General features: G+C 47.7%; 1 protein-coding gene across 1 annotated transcript in view; it reads left to right on the plus strand.

Moving 5' to 3' along the window:
- triob (trio Rho guanine nucleotide exchange factor b) overlaps window positions 1-17,500 on the plus strand; it is a 133,567-nt gene that overhangs the window by 62,082 nt on the left and 53,985 nt on the right. Inside the window, exons 13-18 of the mRNA XM_056602816.1 lie at window positions 3,027-3,149; window positions 3,642-3,833; window positions 6,597-6,766; window positions 7,703-7,877; window positions 14,650-14,845; window positions 15,836-16,002. Of these exons, the coding sequence (XP_056458791.1) occupies window positions 3,027-3,149; window positions 3,642-3,833; window positions 6,597-6,766; window positions 7,703-7,877; window positions 14,650-14,845; window positions 15,836-16,002 (1,023 nt within the window). The remainder of the gene's footprint in view (window positions 1-3,026; window positions 3,150-3,641; window positions 3,834-6,596; window positions 6,767-7,702; window positions 7,878-14,649; window positions 14,846-15,835; window positions 16,003-17,500) is intronic.

The raw sequence follows: 17,500 nt of genomic DNA on the forward strand, positions 1-17,500 counted from the left end.
ACCATAGTAATCATGAATTAATATGAGTTATTATTATTAGGTAAGTATATTGGGTAAAAATAGTGAAAGAACAGACGTTTCTGTGATTATCATTGCTTAGAGGTGATGACTGATCGAAATCAGCCCTGTGCTTGTTCTAGCCAACAGTGAGAGCAGGGAAGGTCTCCTTTTAAAGTTAATTAAGAACTGTTCATTCGTTGGAAATTGGGATGGATTTATGCATGTACAAATCCGAAAACACAAAGTATTTGGACTTTTATATATATATATATATTTTTTTTTGGCATTTTATATCAATACTAACCAATAAGGAGCTTCGGCATCAACAACAAACAAGACGTTTCACTGGCTATTTCTTCAAGCAGCTCCACTGCCAAACTGACACCCCCGCCCAGGATTTCACATGGCCTGCTTACCATTTTTAGAAGAGATGTCGATATTATTCAAGCTAGTGGGATAATATTGAGCACTGAACCTTCAAAAAACGCTTTTAGTTATTAAAGCATGAAATAGAACCAACCTTCAAATACGGTCGGCTACACAGACCTAAGTACAGCTACGCAGACTTAAATACAGCTACGCAGACTTACGCACAGCTATACATCGTTAAACACACTTAATACATCCATCCAATACACAAAATGCGATACATTCTTTCTTGAATACTTCAATGCTTTCACATTTACATTAACTGATGTCAACCAATTATGTAGACCGGATCAAAGTAGCATTTAAATCATCCTAATGCACTTCTTATAGTGCAGCCATGAATCACCTCTGTGTCTCGACTGCAGCTGTGACTGCAAAATAATCTCCATACAGTCGACAAACAATGTGATCCTTTTCACTTGAAAACCTCAACTTCAAAGCATCCGTCTACACAGTCTTCAGTCGCTCCCTGCTGGGCCTTAAGTAAGAGGGGGAAATATGACCGAGACAGAGGGAGGATTGAGTTATCGACACCCCACCCCACCCCTCCACCCCTCACTAGTGTGCGGATGGCAGAGCTCTGAGATTAGAAACGACAGCGTCCCTCGTCTCTCGAGCCCCACTCCCGTCCCTCTATCTCCCTCTATCTCCCCCTATCTCCCTCTTTCATCATCCTGCTACATCCATATCGCCATGGCGCTCTCTCCCTGTCTCTGTTTCTGTATCCTCTCTCTCTCTCTTCCTGTCTCTGGTTCCGTCTCTCCCTCCCTGTCTCTGTATCTCTGTCTCTCTCCCTGTCTCTGTATCTGTCTCTGTCTCTCTCCCTGTCTCTGTATCTGTCTCTATCTCCCTGTCTCTGTATCTGTCTCTATCTCCCTGTCTCTGTATCTGTCTCTATCTCCCTGTCTCTGTATCTGTCTCTGTCTCTCTCCCTGTCTCTGTATCTCTCTCTCCCTCCCTGTCTCTGTATCTCTCTCTATCTCCCTGTCTCTGTATCTCTCTCTATCTCCCTGTCTCTGTATCTGTCTCTATCTCCCTGTCTCTGTATCTGTCTCTGTCTCTCTCCCTGTCTCTGTATCTATCTCCCTCTCTCCCTGTCTCTGTCTCTCTATCTCCCCCTCAACCTCTCTCCCTCTCTCTTTATGTCTCCCTCGCCATCACATTTTTTCCTCCGCCCTCTCCATTGCCCCTCACCCTCCCTACCCCCCTCCCTTTTTTTCACTCACTCGCCGTTTCCATGGCGATGCGATTTACAGCCACGTAAAGCGCCGAGGGCATGTGTGCAGGTTTGCCTCGGCTCCTCTTCCCTAAACCCTCCTCTCCCCCCTCTCCCCCCTCTCCCCCCCCCCCCCCTCTCCCTCACACTCCCACACCACACCACACCATGGAGGCGATATGTCACAGAGTGAGCGTCATCCAAGTGCCGATGCTGTGAGCTGCGAGCATCGTGAGCGTGTGTGTATGCATGTGTGCCTGTGTGTGCGTGTGCATGTCTGTGGTCTTCCGTGTGTGTGTGTTTGGTGTGTGTACGTTTCTGTTTGTGTGTGCGTGTGTGTGTGTGTGTGCCCGTGTGTGTATGTGTGTTTGTATGCTTACGTTTCTGTTTGTGTGCGTGTGTATTCGTGTGTGTGCGTGCTTGCGCGTGCTGTGTGTGTGCTCTGAGCAGTGAGCGTCGTGCGGTGAGCGATGCACGTAGGTCCGCTCTCCGGGACAGCCGGGCTGATGACGGCGCGTCGGGAGACGGATGACGCCGATAATTCAGCGTGGGGGGGGGGGGGGGGGGGGAGGGGGGTTGACACTCGAAAAAACGCACCGCCGAAGATCAAGCTGATCGAGAGCCAATAGACCGGCATTCCTGTCGTGTCATCCCGGAAATGGTGGGGGGGAGGGGGGTGGAGGGGAGAGTGGGGGAGGAAGAGAGTAAGATAGAGAGGGGGGGTGGGGAGAAGGTAAGTAAGATCGTGCATGGGGGGGGGAGAGGGGGTGTAGAGTAGAATGGAGAGGGAGAAGAAGGTGGGAGGAGGAAAAAGTCAAATAGTGAGGTAGTAAGAGAGGGAGAGGGAGGGGGGTGTGAGAAAGAGAGAGAAGAGAGAGAGGTGCACAGGAAGAGCGTGAGGGGGATGGGGAGAGAGAGAGAGAGAGAGAGAGAGAGAGAGAGAGAGAGAGAGAGAGAGAGAGAGAGAGATAGCGACAGAGAGAGAGATTGTGAAAGGGGGTTTGAAGGGAGGGGCAGCAGTTATTTTGCCATCATCACAGTATCATCCTCCATGAATACCCAACCATCCTATGTCAGCCAAGTGCACCCCCTACTGGCTGAATATATTATTAAATAATTATACATCGATCAACCACGTACATCCTGGTAAACCCAGACCCTCACTGTTCCTCCTCTGGCTCACTGGCCTCATCGTTACCCCTGAACCCTTTTGCTAGTGCGGTTTGTCCGTCTGCCTGTCCACATGTGTATGTGGCCCAGATGGAAAGGGCGGCTGATTTGAGCGATGCATGATGATTTGATGGATGCATGCTGGGACCCGACTCTAGAGCCCACTATAGACCCTGACCGTCCCCCCCTCTGTCTCCTCTGTGTTCTCCAGGTGCTGGACTGGATCGAGAACCACGGCGAGGCCTTCCTCAGCAAGCACACCGGGGTGGGCAAGTCCCTGCACCGTGCCCGCGCCCTGCAGAAGAGGCACGAGGACTTTGAGGAGGTCGCCCAGGTAAGACAGCCCTCACCTCGCATCCAGCGGTGCTAAGGGGATACGGCCAAACTCATGGGGGGGGGGGGGGGGGGGGGGGTTCCTATGGTGATGGAGCAGAGCTCATGGGGGGAGGGGCAACGCAAAGCCTGGGCCGGAAACTAACACAGAAGGGGCGGGGTTACACACTGTTTCCTGTTCTGTGCCGTTCTTTTGGCCTACATGAGACACCTAAGGTTGGGGAAACTAGATGACTAGGCTGATGCGTGTGTTTGCGCCGGTGTGTGCATGTAAATAAATGGTTGTGTGTTTGTGTGTGTGTGTGTGCGCGCGTACGTGTGTTTATGTGTTCATTTATGGTTTTGTTTGTGTGTGTGTATGTTAATGTTTATGTGCGTGTGCGTTCTTGTGTGCGTCTGTGTGTGTGTGTGTGCGTGTGCGTGTGAACATTGTCCGTGTATGTGTGCATGCTTACGTGTGTATGATAACGTGTGTGTGCGTGTGTGTCTGCAGAACACCTACACCAACGCGGACAAGCTGCTGGAGGCGGCGGAGCAGCTGGCCCAGACGGGGGAGTGCGACCCGGAGGAGATCTACCAGGCCGCCCACCAGCTGGAGGACCGCATCCAGGACTTTGTGCGGCGCGTGGAGCAGCGCAAGGTGCTGCTGGACATGTCCGTGGCCTTCCACACGCACGTCAAAGAGGTACGGGGCCCGGCGCACCTCCTCACATCGCTCTCCCTCGCTCTCTTTCTCTCTCTCTCTCTCTGTCTCTCTCTCTCTCTCTCTCTCTCTCTCTCTCTCTCTCTGTCTCTCTTTGTCTTTGTCTCTGTATCTCTCACTCCCTCCCTCCATCCCTCTCTCTCTCTCTCTCTCTCTCTCTCTCTCTCTCTCTCTCCCCCCCTCCCTCACTCTCAATCGCCCTCTCCCATCGTCTCTTTCACTCACTCTCTTTCTCTCTGTCTCTGTCTTTCTGTCTCTCTGTCTCTCTGTCTCTCTGTCTCTCTGTCTCTCTCTCTCTCTCTCTCTCTCTCTCTCTCTCTCTCTCTCTCTCTCTCTCTCTCTCTCTCTCTCTCTCTCTCTCTCTCTCCCTCTCTCTCTGTTGATCCCTCTCTCTCTGTTGATCTCTCTCTCCCAGCTGTGTAGATGTCATTTATTGTTTTCCTCTATTTCTTCGTAGTGTTCTTTCCTTCTTCCTTTTGGCTCTTCTCCTTTCTCTTTCTCCTTCACGTCTCTCCTGTCATCTCTTTCTCCTCTTATTCCTCCTCTTCTCTCAGCACACTCCCCAACCAGTCCTGTTCCAAACCTTCCCCCCCTCCCTTTGCAGGATGAGCAAAGCTCTGCAGGCTTCCCTCCTCAATGTCTCCATACGTGTCATTACTAAAACAACAAGCCCTCGTTGGTGTGTCTCCTCCAAACTAGGGCCCGGAGGATATTACCGGTACAATTTCATGATTACAACCTGGGTTTTTATGTGAAAGCAGGCCGACCCACTGTGTCCAAGCAGACGGTTTATCAGGGCCAACCAGCACCACAGTTATAACGGGCAGCCATAAAAATTAAAGAAATGTTCCCTGAAGAATTGCTTTAGTCTGTGCTCACCTATTCATTTCTCTGCTTATGATGTTGGGGCTGCTGTTGGCGAATCACCAATGCTTATTTTCTTCTGAGATTTTCTTTCTTCTTCTAAGTTTCTTCTTCGTCTTGGTTGGTTGGCAGCTATGGGGGACGGGGGACAGGGGTGGGGGGGGGGATTTGGAAGCAGTAAACTGTCCAATCACGACTCTTCTCTCAGTGGTGGGTCACTTTGAGTGTTCCACACTAAGATGTTGTCCAGTGCTGAACTAGTGGCCTCGACTGTGACTTCCTGTTTACATGAGTCATACGGCCAAGGCGTTGTTAACCAGCGCAAAATTTAGGCTCCGCATAGACTAATCGCTATCGCCCCATCTGTCTTCCCACCAGTGTGGGTCACTTGATTTGTGTGTGCGTGCGTGCGTCATTCTCAGACAGAAGGACAGACAGACTATTACTCTCGCATGCGCCCACCAAAGCACAGACGTAAAGAGGCGTACACATTTTGAGGTAAATCGAAAGGTACTGCCACGCCTTTCCATGAAAAACAACCTCTGAAAAGACCACACATTACATTCAATCTGGTAGTTACATTCCTTTCGCCATTTTCTATCTGGTGGAAAATGTTTCCCTCCAATATTGCCGGTGTCTTCTGCGGCTTGTCTACCTTGTGGTTCCACCTTTCCTGTACATGTGGTTGGCAGGGTTTGCGGATTAGCACCTCCGCTAATCTAATTGGGAAGTTGTGTTGTGTGACGCTAATTTGAATCAAGGGACACAGCCCAGACTGCAAAGCGTTGGCACCCAGAGCGCTTGAGAGAACACATCAGTAATTACTCTCAACCTGAGAGTGTGGACCAACGACTAAATGTTGTTATGTGTTCACCTCAAATGTGCGCGGGAAGACGGAATTGAGTAGGCTACTAGACCTGCAGCAGATACGGGGGTGAAACCTAGCAACAGCCACCAGGGTAAACCTCTCATTATCCTGGGTTAGCGAGGCAGGCCTTTAAGACACTGTGCCAATGCTCCCAGATGGCTAATCTCTCCCATATAACCCCCATGTGATGGTGATTGTGAATGACCATTACTACGCCCATATGCCCTTCCGGCCTGCTTGTTATCCTCCCCAGTTCACAGCTTATGATGTGTACACCGTCACACTCGCCCCGTTGTTTCTGTTTGCTGTTGATCTATTCAGCGGCACCCTGAGTCAGCAAAGACCCCTTAAACGATCGACACGTGATTAGCATGAGCAGGAATGGTGTTGCCGTAGCTAGCATTGCCAATTTATTCCTCTAAATTTATGTTTAGGGCATTTAGCTTTTATCCAAAGAACAACAATGAAACAACAATATATCCCTGTTGATACAGTAAGGATGTTCATAGAACAAAGCACTAACTATCGCTAGGTTAACCCATTCACCTTATGCAACAAAGATAGCTAGGATAAGATACACATTCACATGGAGCTTAGCGCCAAAGTTCAGTACAGTGATGGCTCCACCTTTGGTGTAGCGGATAGCTCAGATCATCCACCTTGGCGATGTGCTCAGGTTCAAACTAGTTCACCTATGACCTCCGGTTGAGAATGACTTCTTGAAGCGGATCCAATCAGATCACAGCTTTGTTTGACGTTCTAAAACCACGAAAGCCAAAACGTCTTTCTTCAGTTAGAAACGTAAATACCAGTTTTAAAAGTTGAAAGCATCGAAATCCCGTCTTCGCCGGCTACACGCCGAACGTCCGACCTAGCGCTTTGCTTGGCATCCATCATGTATCGACCGTTTTATACAAACTCTTCCGCTATGGGAGGGCTTACGTGTGGAGGTTACGGGAGGGGCCTCCTTCCTGTCGTCCCATTGGTGGCACTGAGCTGTCCGTCTCCCCCAGCTGTGGACGTGGTTGGAGGAGCTGCAGAAGGAGCTGCTGGACGACGTGTATGCCGAGTCGGTGGAGGCGGTCCAGGAGCTGATCAAGAGGTTCGGCCAGCAGCAGCAGACCACGCTGCAGGCCACGGTCAACGTCATCAAGGAGGGGGAGGACCTCATCCAGCAGCTCAGGTGGGCACAACGCACGCACACGCAGAAGCACACACATGCACATGCAGAAACGTACACACACACACACACATACACCAAACTGCCCGCGCACGGAAACGCACACAAATGCACACGCACACACACACACACACACACACACACAAACACACACATATATCCAGATACACACACACAAACACACACACGCACGTACACACAAACACATATAAACACACACACACACAGAAACCATGTAGAGACTACTGCATACACACACAGACGTGTGTGCACCAACACATGCACACAGACGTTTTATTCATTTAAACCGAGCGGACAAGCGTAGGACTCGCAAGCAGCTAACCAACAAAGTGGCCCGGTCAGCTGTCGCCATGTTTTTCAGAGGAGACGGGCTCTTACACGTTACTCTGTGTAAGATGGCGGCGGGGGGACTGTGCAGATCACAGGGCGCTCCTGAGGGGGCCTGATAGGGTGGGCGGGGGCAGGGGCGCGGTGTCTAAAGCAGCACCTTTAATCCTCTCAGCGATCCCATCCCACCGGGAGTCTCAGTGATCAATGAGCCATGTGCTGGCACTGTGGGCCCCGCCGATGTGGGCCCTGCTGATGTGTCCCACCGCGCTAGCTTTGATACAGAGGAGGCCCCCCGGGACACACACACACACACACAGGCACGAGTGCACCACACGCTCACGCACAAACATGCGAGCACATGCACACAAGCATGCACACGCACACCTGCACATGCATGCACACACATGTACGCCATGCAGACACACACACACACACACACACACACACACACACACATACGGACACACACACCACCTGGTTAACAAGAACCACCTGTTGACCCTTCCTCCCTTAATACCCCCACCACCCACCACTACCCTCTCTACCTCCACCCCCCTCTCTACCACCACCCTCTGTGCCCCCCTGCAGGGACTCGGCCATCTCCAGCAACAAGACACCCCACAACAGCTCCATGGCGCACATCGAGAGCGTGCTGCAGCAGCTGGACGAGGCCCAGGCCCAGATGGAGGAGCTCTTCCAGGAGAGGAAGATCAAGCTGGAGCTCTTCCTCCAGCTGCGCATCTTCGAGAGGGACGCCATCGACGTGAGTCCCGCCAGGGATGGAGGGGGAGGGGGGCTCGCCTGTATGATTGTGTGTGTGTAGCCTGATGGTGCTGTCTAAGAAAACATTAAAATGCGGTAAAGATGTTAAAGGAGAGGCGATGGCAGACTGTGTGTGTGTGTGTGTGTGTGTGTGTGTGTGTGTGTGTGTGTGTGTGTGTGTGTGTGTGTGTGTGTGTGTGTGTGTGTGTGTGTGTGTTTGTATGGGGGGGGGGGGGGGGGGGGGCGTGGATGTCTCAACTAGAGACCAGCGGTGTTTATGTCAACCGACAAATCCACGCTTCCCCTGGGTGTTTATCGTCTGATTGATTCTGTTAACATGTGCTGTTAAAGCTCCCACTGTATCTCCAGCCGTGGATGTGTTGGCGATGAACAGTGGTGGGTCCAGACTCGTGTGAGAGGGGAAGCCTTCGCAATGAGGCTTAGCACCCACCCTGTGCAAAGCGGAGTGGATAGCACACACCTCACACACACACACACATCTTTTATTTAGAGTACAGATTTACTGTGGGTGGCAGCCAAGCTGAATACCGTGGGTGGTGTGGATCAGCCCTGGCCCCCCCACTGAGAACCCTCCTGCTCATCACGATAAACACACATTCGGTATACAATTGTCGTTAAAGTATAAAAGGGTCCACTTAGAAATGTGTCATTTTCATCTTGACATCATTTAACACTAATAAGGGACCTGGGGCTGGGTAAAAGAAAAACAGGCCACAGTGACAGCTTAATATATACAGTCGGTCCCACGAAAACACTTTCTTGTAGAAATGATATTCGAAAAAACACATCAACAACACTGAATGCCCTGGAGGGGTTGACGCGGTTGCCATGGTTACAGATGCCGCTGCTTTGCACGAGCGCTTGAATGTGAGACATGTTTGGAAACAAAAACCTAATAAAATAACGCTACTCCCACAATCTAAAAATAGGACTTTGATATGAGGAGTAAATAATAAACAGAGCTGGGAATATATTTTAAACCAAGGAAAAAACAATGTTTGATAGTGGGTGTGAGCCTCATTTTATGTGCATAACATTTTAGCAAATACTTCATTATTATGACGATTGGGAATTATTACAATTAGTATCATCACCACATTGCTTTGTCATGACACACGTGTATGTACGGAGTTATACTCGCAATCACGATTTCTGAATGTAAATGGAGCAGCCTTCCAAAATAATTAACGGTCTCTAATAATAGCCTGTCTGCAATTAAGGCCTGCTGTACTTATCAGGACGTTTTGCATTGAATATGCGGTTAGTGTGGTGTGGATGTTCTGTCTGAGAGTGAGGCTTTATGCTTTTGGGGGGGGGGGGGGGGGGGTGAGATGACTTGGTGGGTGTGGTTTACATATCTGAGCCTTATGGTGCTTGTCTGAGGTGGTAACAATTTTAAAGGAGAGGCAATGGCAGACAGTGTGTGTGTGTGTGTGTGTGTGTGTGTGTGTGTGTGTGTGTGTGTGTGTGTGTGTGTGTGTGTGTGTGTGTGTGTGTGTGTGTGTGTGTGTGTGTGTGTGTGTGAGGGTATTTTTTCTGTGTGTGTGTGTATTTGTGTGTGTGTCTGTGTTTCTGTCTGCATATGTGTGTTTCTGTCTGCGTGTGTGTGTGTGTGTTTGTGTGTGTGTGTGTGTGTATGTGTGTGTTTTAGTGTGTGTGTGTGTGTGTGTGTGTGTGTGTGTGTGTGTGTGTGTGTGTGTGTGTGTGTGTGTGTGTGCGTATGTGTGAGTGTGTCTGCTCTCACATTGCTGCAGCAGCAGCAGCACTGAGACTGAGGGTCCATTGAAGACTCTCCCCATTGCTATAACCAAGGCCAGTGTGTCTGCGATGCACGCTGAACACAGCTTGTTTGAACGCACGGAGCCAACACTCGCTCTTTATCGGAGATTAAACAGAGTATTTACCCTACCAAAAGCCTTGTTACTTCCTCATGTTATTCACATTAATGAGTTCATTATCCACTGTGAACACAAATGGATCCTCACAGTTGGGCTTACATGTGAATATTTCTCTTGTTGCTCTGGTTGTGGTTTTTTTCTTATCGTAAACCAAACCTTGTTCCACTGGCAGCCTGAAGCCATGGCTGACTGATCGAGTGTTGGTTGAGTGTTGTTCTGAGTTGTTATTATTACAGCTTACGAGAAGAGGGTTGGTCAATGATCAGAAAGAATGAAAGGGTGTGTGTGTGTGTGTGTGTGTGTGTGTGTGTGTGTGTGTGTGTGTGTGTGTGTGTGTGTGTGTGTGTGTGTGTGTGTGTGTGTGTGTGTGTGTGTGTGTGTGTGTGTGTGTGTGTGTGTAATTTGTGTTGTGTAATGTGTAAAGCATGCACAATATCTGTCTGAGCATGTGGATTAGGTGTGTGTGTTGGTGAACACTGAAATACCATACCTGAGGGCTATAAAAACTGAACGTGATGTCACAGTGAAATGGTGACGCAATCGCATCTAGTTATTCTAAGATCAACTTGAACAGGGTCTTATAAACCGCTGCCCTTGATTGACTGAAACAGTTGCTGAGTGACCTCATAACCTGGGTCTCGAATCACAAAAGTAGGTTTTCTCTTAAAAATATTCTCAGGATTATATGGCACGGAGCCCATCACAAATACGAATTCTGTGCCGAGTGAATTCATACTGCTATAGTTTAACAACAGTGATGGATGTCTCCTTATCCTTAAAATTGCCTTCATCGATAGATACGTAAGGGGGAATATACCAGCACTTTGCCTGTTGATTGAGAATGGCAAAGCTTCCCAAACCAACCGCCCTCCTAATAAGTGTTCATGGTTTCCATGGGTCTTCCAGCCTGCCCACACATGCAGCACCAGGTGGGGGTGTTAACAGTGGGATCTGGTTGGTGGATCTCAGGGGGACGGTGGTGTAGTCTGCACATTAGTTCTGCCCATCGGTTCAGTGTTGCCAGTGGACTGTTTGTACACAGCCATCGTGTGTCGAGCCAGCACAAGTGTGTCCGCACGCTCGCACACAAACGCACACGCACACGCACACACACAGACACAAACCCACATGCACGCATGCGTGCACATGCACGTGAATAGGAATAAATAGCGGCTCCCAAAATCTCAAACCAATCCGTACGTACACACGAATACACACGAATGTGTGTCGTGCGCGTACACACAGACACACACACACACACACACACACACACACACACACACACACACACACACACACACACACACACACACACACACACACACACACACACACACACACACACACACACACACACACAGACACACACACTTATCCTCTGCCTTAAGAATCCTTCCAGATTTGCTGGATGAGGGAGGTGTGTGTGTGTTTGAAGAGAGGGCAGGAGTTCACATGAAACACACGTGGCTTACAAGGGCTTTCCTCCAGGGAACAGCCCTCTTCCTCTCTCTCTCCCTCTCCCTCTCCCTCTCCCTCTCCCTCTCCCTCTCCCTCTCCCTCTCTCTCTCTCTTCCTCTCCCTGTGTCTATCTCCACCAGAGAGTCAAGCTAAGATCTAGTAAAGCTAAGAGGTAGGCTCAGTAGCCCAGTCGTTCATTGTGCAATGCTCCTAGAAAGTTCACGGAGATGGTCTTTCTATACCGGGAGGGGATTTTATTAAACATTCACTGGAGGCGAAACAGGAGTAAGGAAACGGCCCAGGTAATTTGCTACTGCTCTGTAAATCACTTCAACTCCTAAGAGCTTACTTTAAATTGCGTATGAAACGGTTGCTATTTATTTATACGGTTGCTATCGTGGCTTATTGACGCTAGCGTTCTTCCTCTGTCAGTACGATATACTGTACTTCATTTGTATTTTATTTTACGGTATCGTTGCACTCTCTTAGTAGGCAGGTGAGAAGGATTTCATAGAAGCGAAAGCCGGTACTGCAACCTATAGCAAATACTTTATCAAGTGTTTCCCTAGGACTGAGATCCACAGTAAACGGAGCTATCGCCACACTTGGGTACCATCTGTGTGAACGGAGGGGGATTCAGTTCCGAGCTGGTTGCTTTACGACTGCTAGGGGCTTCAGTGCAAATAAGCCTTCAGTGAGAGTGCTCGGTGAGGTAGAGTGTAGGGGGTCTTCTACACACACCAGTGCATCTTTTGGCTGTCCTTGAGGCAACATAACCCAATGTTTGGGTGGCTTTTTACATGGCGTTTTGAGGGGAATTATGGGGTGATCCGGATTTGGGGGATTTTTGTCGGATATGGTTAAAGCAAAGTTCTCGGTCGTTTTTGTTTCTGTTCAGACGGGAAGGAGCCTTGAACATAGAAGATATCAAGAAGGAAAATTGTCTGACACGTTTCTTTGAAAGTGTCAGGGTTTAATCACAAAAGCTGGTTTAAGTGATTATGGCGATCATGGATATTAGTAGTTATTTAGAGGATTAGCAGTCACTTTGATTCAAAGCGTATAGAGATACAGACGAGAGGAGACGGGGGGTTGGCGTCTTGGTCGGTGTGCTTATGAGTAGTGCAAGGATGAGGGGATGGAACCAAGACACTTCTGGATATGGGGATCATGCTCCTAGCCTGTGTTGTGTACGTAGTGCTGCTCGATTATGGAAAAAATCCTAATTACAATTATTTTCGTCAATATTGAAATCACGATTGTTCAATCGATTATTTTTGAGTTTGAAAACATGATGCACTTATTCAGCATGTCTCTCCCAAAAAACACTTTGTAATTGAGAACTTTAAAATTTCGCCTTAAAAAAATACACAAAATGGTCAAATAGAAAATATTCAAATCTTAAATAATGTAAAGATATTTATCCAGGTGTTCTGCAATTTCTATAAATCATTTAATGAAGGAAATAAAAAGAAAAAAAAAAAAAAAACTTTTCAACTCGATTATATTCGTTTAGTGAGCGTTTGCCACTAAAATCAAAATCGCGATCAAAATTTGATTATTCACCCAGCCCTATGTGTACATCTATGAAGCTGTTTCAAAAGTGTAGCATGGTTTGAATGTTTGAGTTGTGTTGTGACTGGGGAATGGTTTCATTTTCATTTGTATCATATCTTTATTTATTCCGGAGTTTTTCAAGAAGATAATTATATTACAAAATAAGAGTTTGTTTGATACATCTGCTGTACTTGATGTTTTTATCCACCCCCACATAATATCACTTTTCTACGGCTACAGCTGCCATTGTTGAGATCCTTCATTGAAAGGATGTTTGACATCAGTGTGACAACCAATTTATTTCTTTATATTTCCCCGTGGCAGCCAATTTAACATAGTTGAAGGACTTGTAACTAAGACGCCGGCGATTCAATTTCAAGACGGCAGATTTGACGAAAGCAACTGTTTCAGGGAGCTCATTTTCACTCTAAGAAAAATCGGAAAAACTGTTTAGTGGCACCAGGCGCGTCCACAAGACACCTCCTTACAGCTTGAATATCCTTCGAGTTGATGATCCAGCTGTTGAGACATGCATGAGCGCATTCTCGTGTCTTCTTATACTCTGCTAACAGCTGAGAGGTCTGTCACTGGCTGTTAACTTAAGAGTGATTTACAGACCCCTGCTCTGTCTCCCATGGACATACCTGACGGCAGGTGGGCCGTCACATGGCCTATTTTCTCTTTCTCTTTTGTTGTTGTTGTAAAGTGATGACGGTAACACGTCGGTCATGGCTTCCCACTGATTGATTATCGCTTTATGAAGATCCTTCTCTTGCAAATGCGTGTGATACTTTTAAATAACTCATCCACGGGGTTACGTGTTGATATGAACACAACTGTTTCCCACAGTGTCTCAGAGACACTGGTCTGAGTGTCCTGAAGGCGTCTGTGTTCTCAGATCCAGGCAATGAAAACAACAGTTTCAATAAAGTGTTGAGGAGGACGACTTACACGACAACAACGTCTTCTGGAACATATGTTGGATTTTCTGGACACTGAAGCCTTCAGGACACTTGAGGCCGGGGAATACTATCGCCAGTGTCTCTGGTAGTTGACGAGATGCTGTGACAAGACTGAGGGAAGTCGGAGAGGGGCAGAATGTGCCCGCTGGTCTTGTGATGCAGGGATTCTTCTTGGTGCTTCAGGGCAAGCACCAACACATCAGCACCGCTGGGCGTTTGGAGTCGAGAACTCAATGACTCAATGTTCTTGCGCAATTGTGGAATGGAAAAACATGGAGCAGCGAGTGGTTCATATTTCTTATACTGTAATCAGCCCTGTCATACTTTGGGAATATTGTGCGCATACCTGCGCGGGTTAGTGTGTGTGTGTGTGTGTGTGTGTGTGTGTGTGTGTGTGTGTGTGTGTGTGTGTGTGTGTGTGTGTGTGTGTGTGTGTGTGTGTGTGTGTGTGTGTGTTACACGTTGTGTATAGGTTGTGCGATTGCAGCATTGTCGTATTATTATTATTCAATTAATTATTATTGTATTATTAAAACTAGTAAAACAATATAGGGTTAAGGTTGGGGTTAAATTAATTAACGGATTAATTTAATTAACAGGATTAAATACAAAATACTGTGATTACTTTATTAATCCTGAGGAAAATTGTTACTGATACAAGATTGCTTTGATTGCTCAATACATTTAAAAGTGAAAATAAATAAAAGGACCAAAGAATATAACCGAAAAAGTTTGGCTTACAAGGGATACACACAATAAAATGTAGATAGTAAATATGCACACATACATAAAATTGTACTCAACTACAAATATGATGCAACTTTTATTTTGAAGCCTCATCACCTATCTCCTACCGCTCTCTCCTTCCTTCAAGCAGGTGATCTCGGACCTGGAGTCATGGAACGAGGAGCTGTCCCAGCAGATGGGCGAGTTTGACACAGAGGACCTGCCCCTGGCAGAGCAGCGTCTGCAGCACCACGCCGACAAGGCCCTCACCATGAACAACCTCACCTTCGACGTCATCCACCAGGGCCAGGAGCTGCTGCAGTATGTCACCGAGGTGCAGGCGTCCGGTGAGTGGGGAGCCCTTACACTAGGGATTCTCTTTAAAGACCCAGCGAAACCAAAAACCACTATATTCCTCATATTATCGTCTTTGTTAATGTCCACGTCCAAGTGAGGGTTAGGATTCTCTGACACCCAAAGTATAACGCTACAGTATGTGGGGGATTTCATATGCAACATCGCTTATTACAAACGCTCATAACAGTTACACAACGACAGTACTAAAAAGGTATCATAAAATTGGCATAGATCGTAACCGTCGGGATAACATGCCCCCCTCTTACCTAGAACTCTGCTTGAAACTGCCAGTGAGACCAAAAACGTGTTTTAGTTTGTTTTTGTTTTAAAGATAGGGTAGGTAGTTTGCGAGTGACCTGCCAGAATAGACTTTATTTTTGAAGGATCCAACCGGAAGGATCCTGCTACGTCTCCCTTTAGGTCTCCCTACAAACCCACTTTACACCAAACACATGAAGAGCTTGCTAGCTTTAGCCTAAGGGTCTGCCTGGCCTTGTGGAAGACTCGGGCAGAGTGCAGGCAGGTAACCAGGTAGGTAGGTAGACAGAGAGGTAGAGGCCAGCCAATTGTTACATTGACATTATTACATGGATGCAGCGGGGATAATTGCAAAATAGGACAAAAAAATGCCTACCGTAGCTCTAAATATTTTTGCATGCCTTCCATGATCAAATCCATAGCAATCCATGCTGTTTTGTCACAGTTACCAAAATGATAATTAAATTAATCCTATTTTGGCCAACATAGAAAATAGGTTGGGGCTGTTTTTTTTTATTTACTTCCATGTAACGTATGTTACATGTAATAATGACTTGAGAGAACACTGATACATGAGAACAACCTGTTCACTATGATCACACCTCGTGTCTTCCGTTCCAAAGTCCACACCCCTACCGAAGAAGAGCTAAACAAAATGGACGAGCTTATACATTATAGCAACAGGTCAACCTTACGTCCAGCCCTCTCCCTCCCTCCGTCAGGCGTGGAGCTGCTGTGCGACCGCGACGTGGACATGGCCACGCGGGTGCAGGACCTGCTCGAGTTCCTCCACGAGAAGCAGCAGGAGCTGGACCTGGCGGCGGAGCAGCATCGCCGCCACCTGGAGCAGTGCGTCCAGCTGAGGCACCTGCAGGCCGAAGTCAAGCAGGTGTGCTGGAGCGCCGCCGCGAGCTAACGGGCTAGCGTGCTAACGTGCTAACAAACACACAAACAAACAAACAGGCAGACACACACACACAAACACGTACACGTGCATACAAATGGGCACATACATGCTTGCACACACACACACACACACACACAGACACACATATATACACACGCAGAAACGCGCACAAACATGGAAACGTGCAGATTCATGGAAACGTGCACATTCAAACAGGCTTGCACGTGCACACACATGTGCATGCGCGCACACACACACAAACACACATGGGGGATCGCCTGGCAAGCATGCATCCATGCAAGTGTAGGTGAAGCTAATGCTAAGCTAGCCTGGTTTGTAGACACAATACAACTGGAATGTTTCCATGCATTGATGCTGCTTCATGGTGTGTCCAGGCGGTCCTTTGTGTCATGCATGAATCCATGTCTAAAAAGGGTGGGTGATTCGTGACACCTCATAGGTGGAGGCTACGCAGGGCTGTTTGGAGGGGGGGATGGGGGGGGGGGCGAGGAGACGTTGTTGACATGGCAACCGCAGCACACGGTCAAAGGTCGACGGCACGTGTCAGAACTGAACAAGCACAGACAGACAGACACACACAGACAGACACACCTATGGCCAAATAAGCGCTCGCCGTGTCGGGGTTGATGTCAAACACTCACTCACACACACGCAGACACGCCAATACAAACACACACACACACACACACACACACACACACACACACACACACACACACACATACACACAGACACACAAACACACACACACTCCAGCAACATGCACACATTCCTCCATGTGTTGCAGTGGTGATGCGGCGGGGGGTGGGGCCGGGGTCTGTGTCTGTACACGAACGTAGCGGCGGATGACTCATGCGGTGTCAACAAACACACAGCCCCTCGTCCGCGCTTCCCCTCCCTGCCTTACGCACCAGGAGTTATAGTTTCAGGTGGTACGGAGATGGAGGTTAACATTAGTAACGTGGAAATTGCTAATCGGTGCCTTTCAGCTTTCAAAGGCATTACGGCTATAGGGAAATTACAAATGAACGATCGGTTTTGGTGTGTAAACTACCAGGTTTTGTGTGTTGGTGTACTGTTGAGCTGAACTAGTTGTGGGTACTCGGTTTGTGATGTTGTTGTGTAGATGTTAGATGGCTCATCGTTCACTGATTTCTTTTTACGATTTTTTGCTTATTTTTAAGAAAAAGGCAATATAAGGCGGCATAAAATAAATTATCATAATAATCATAGTAAGAAACACATCCCCAAGAAAATTTAATATCAAAATGAGAAAGAGAAACAGGATATAAGCCTTCAAGGCAAGTTTGATTATCTAGATCCTTCAAATACAAGACCATAGTGCTTCACAAAGGAATAAATCACGCATAAAGTCATTAAAAGGACAACCATTAAAAGAAAATAAACAAAACAAGGAGAAATGTAAGCAGAATAATACAAAAGAATAACATGAGTATAA

Source organism: Gadus chalcogrammus, chromosome 11 (genome assembly GCF_026213295.1).
Source record: "Gadus chalcogrammus isolate NIFS_2021 chromosome 11, NIFS_Gcha_1.0, whole genome shotgun sequence".
In the NCBI taxonomy this organism is placed as follows: Eukaryota; Metazoa; Chordata; class Actinopteri; order Gadiformes; family Gadidae; genus Gadus; species Gadus chalcogrammus.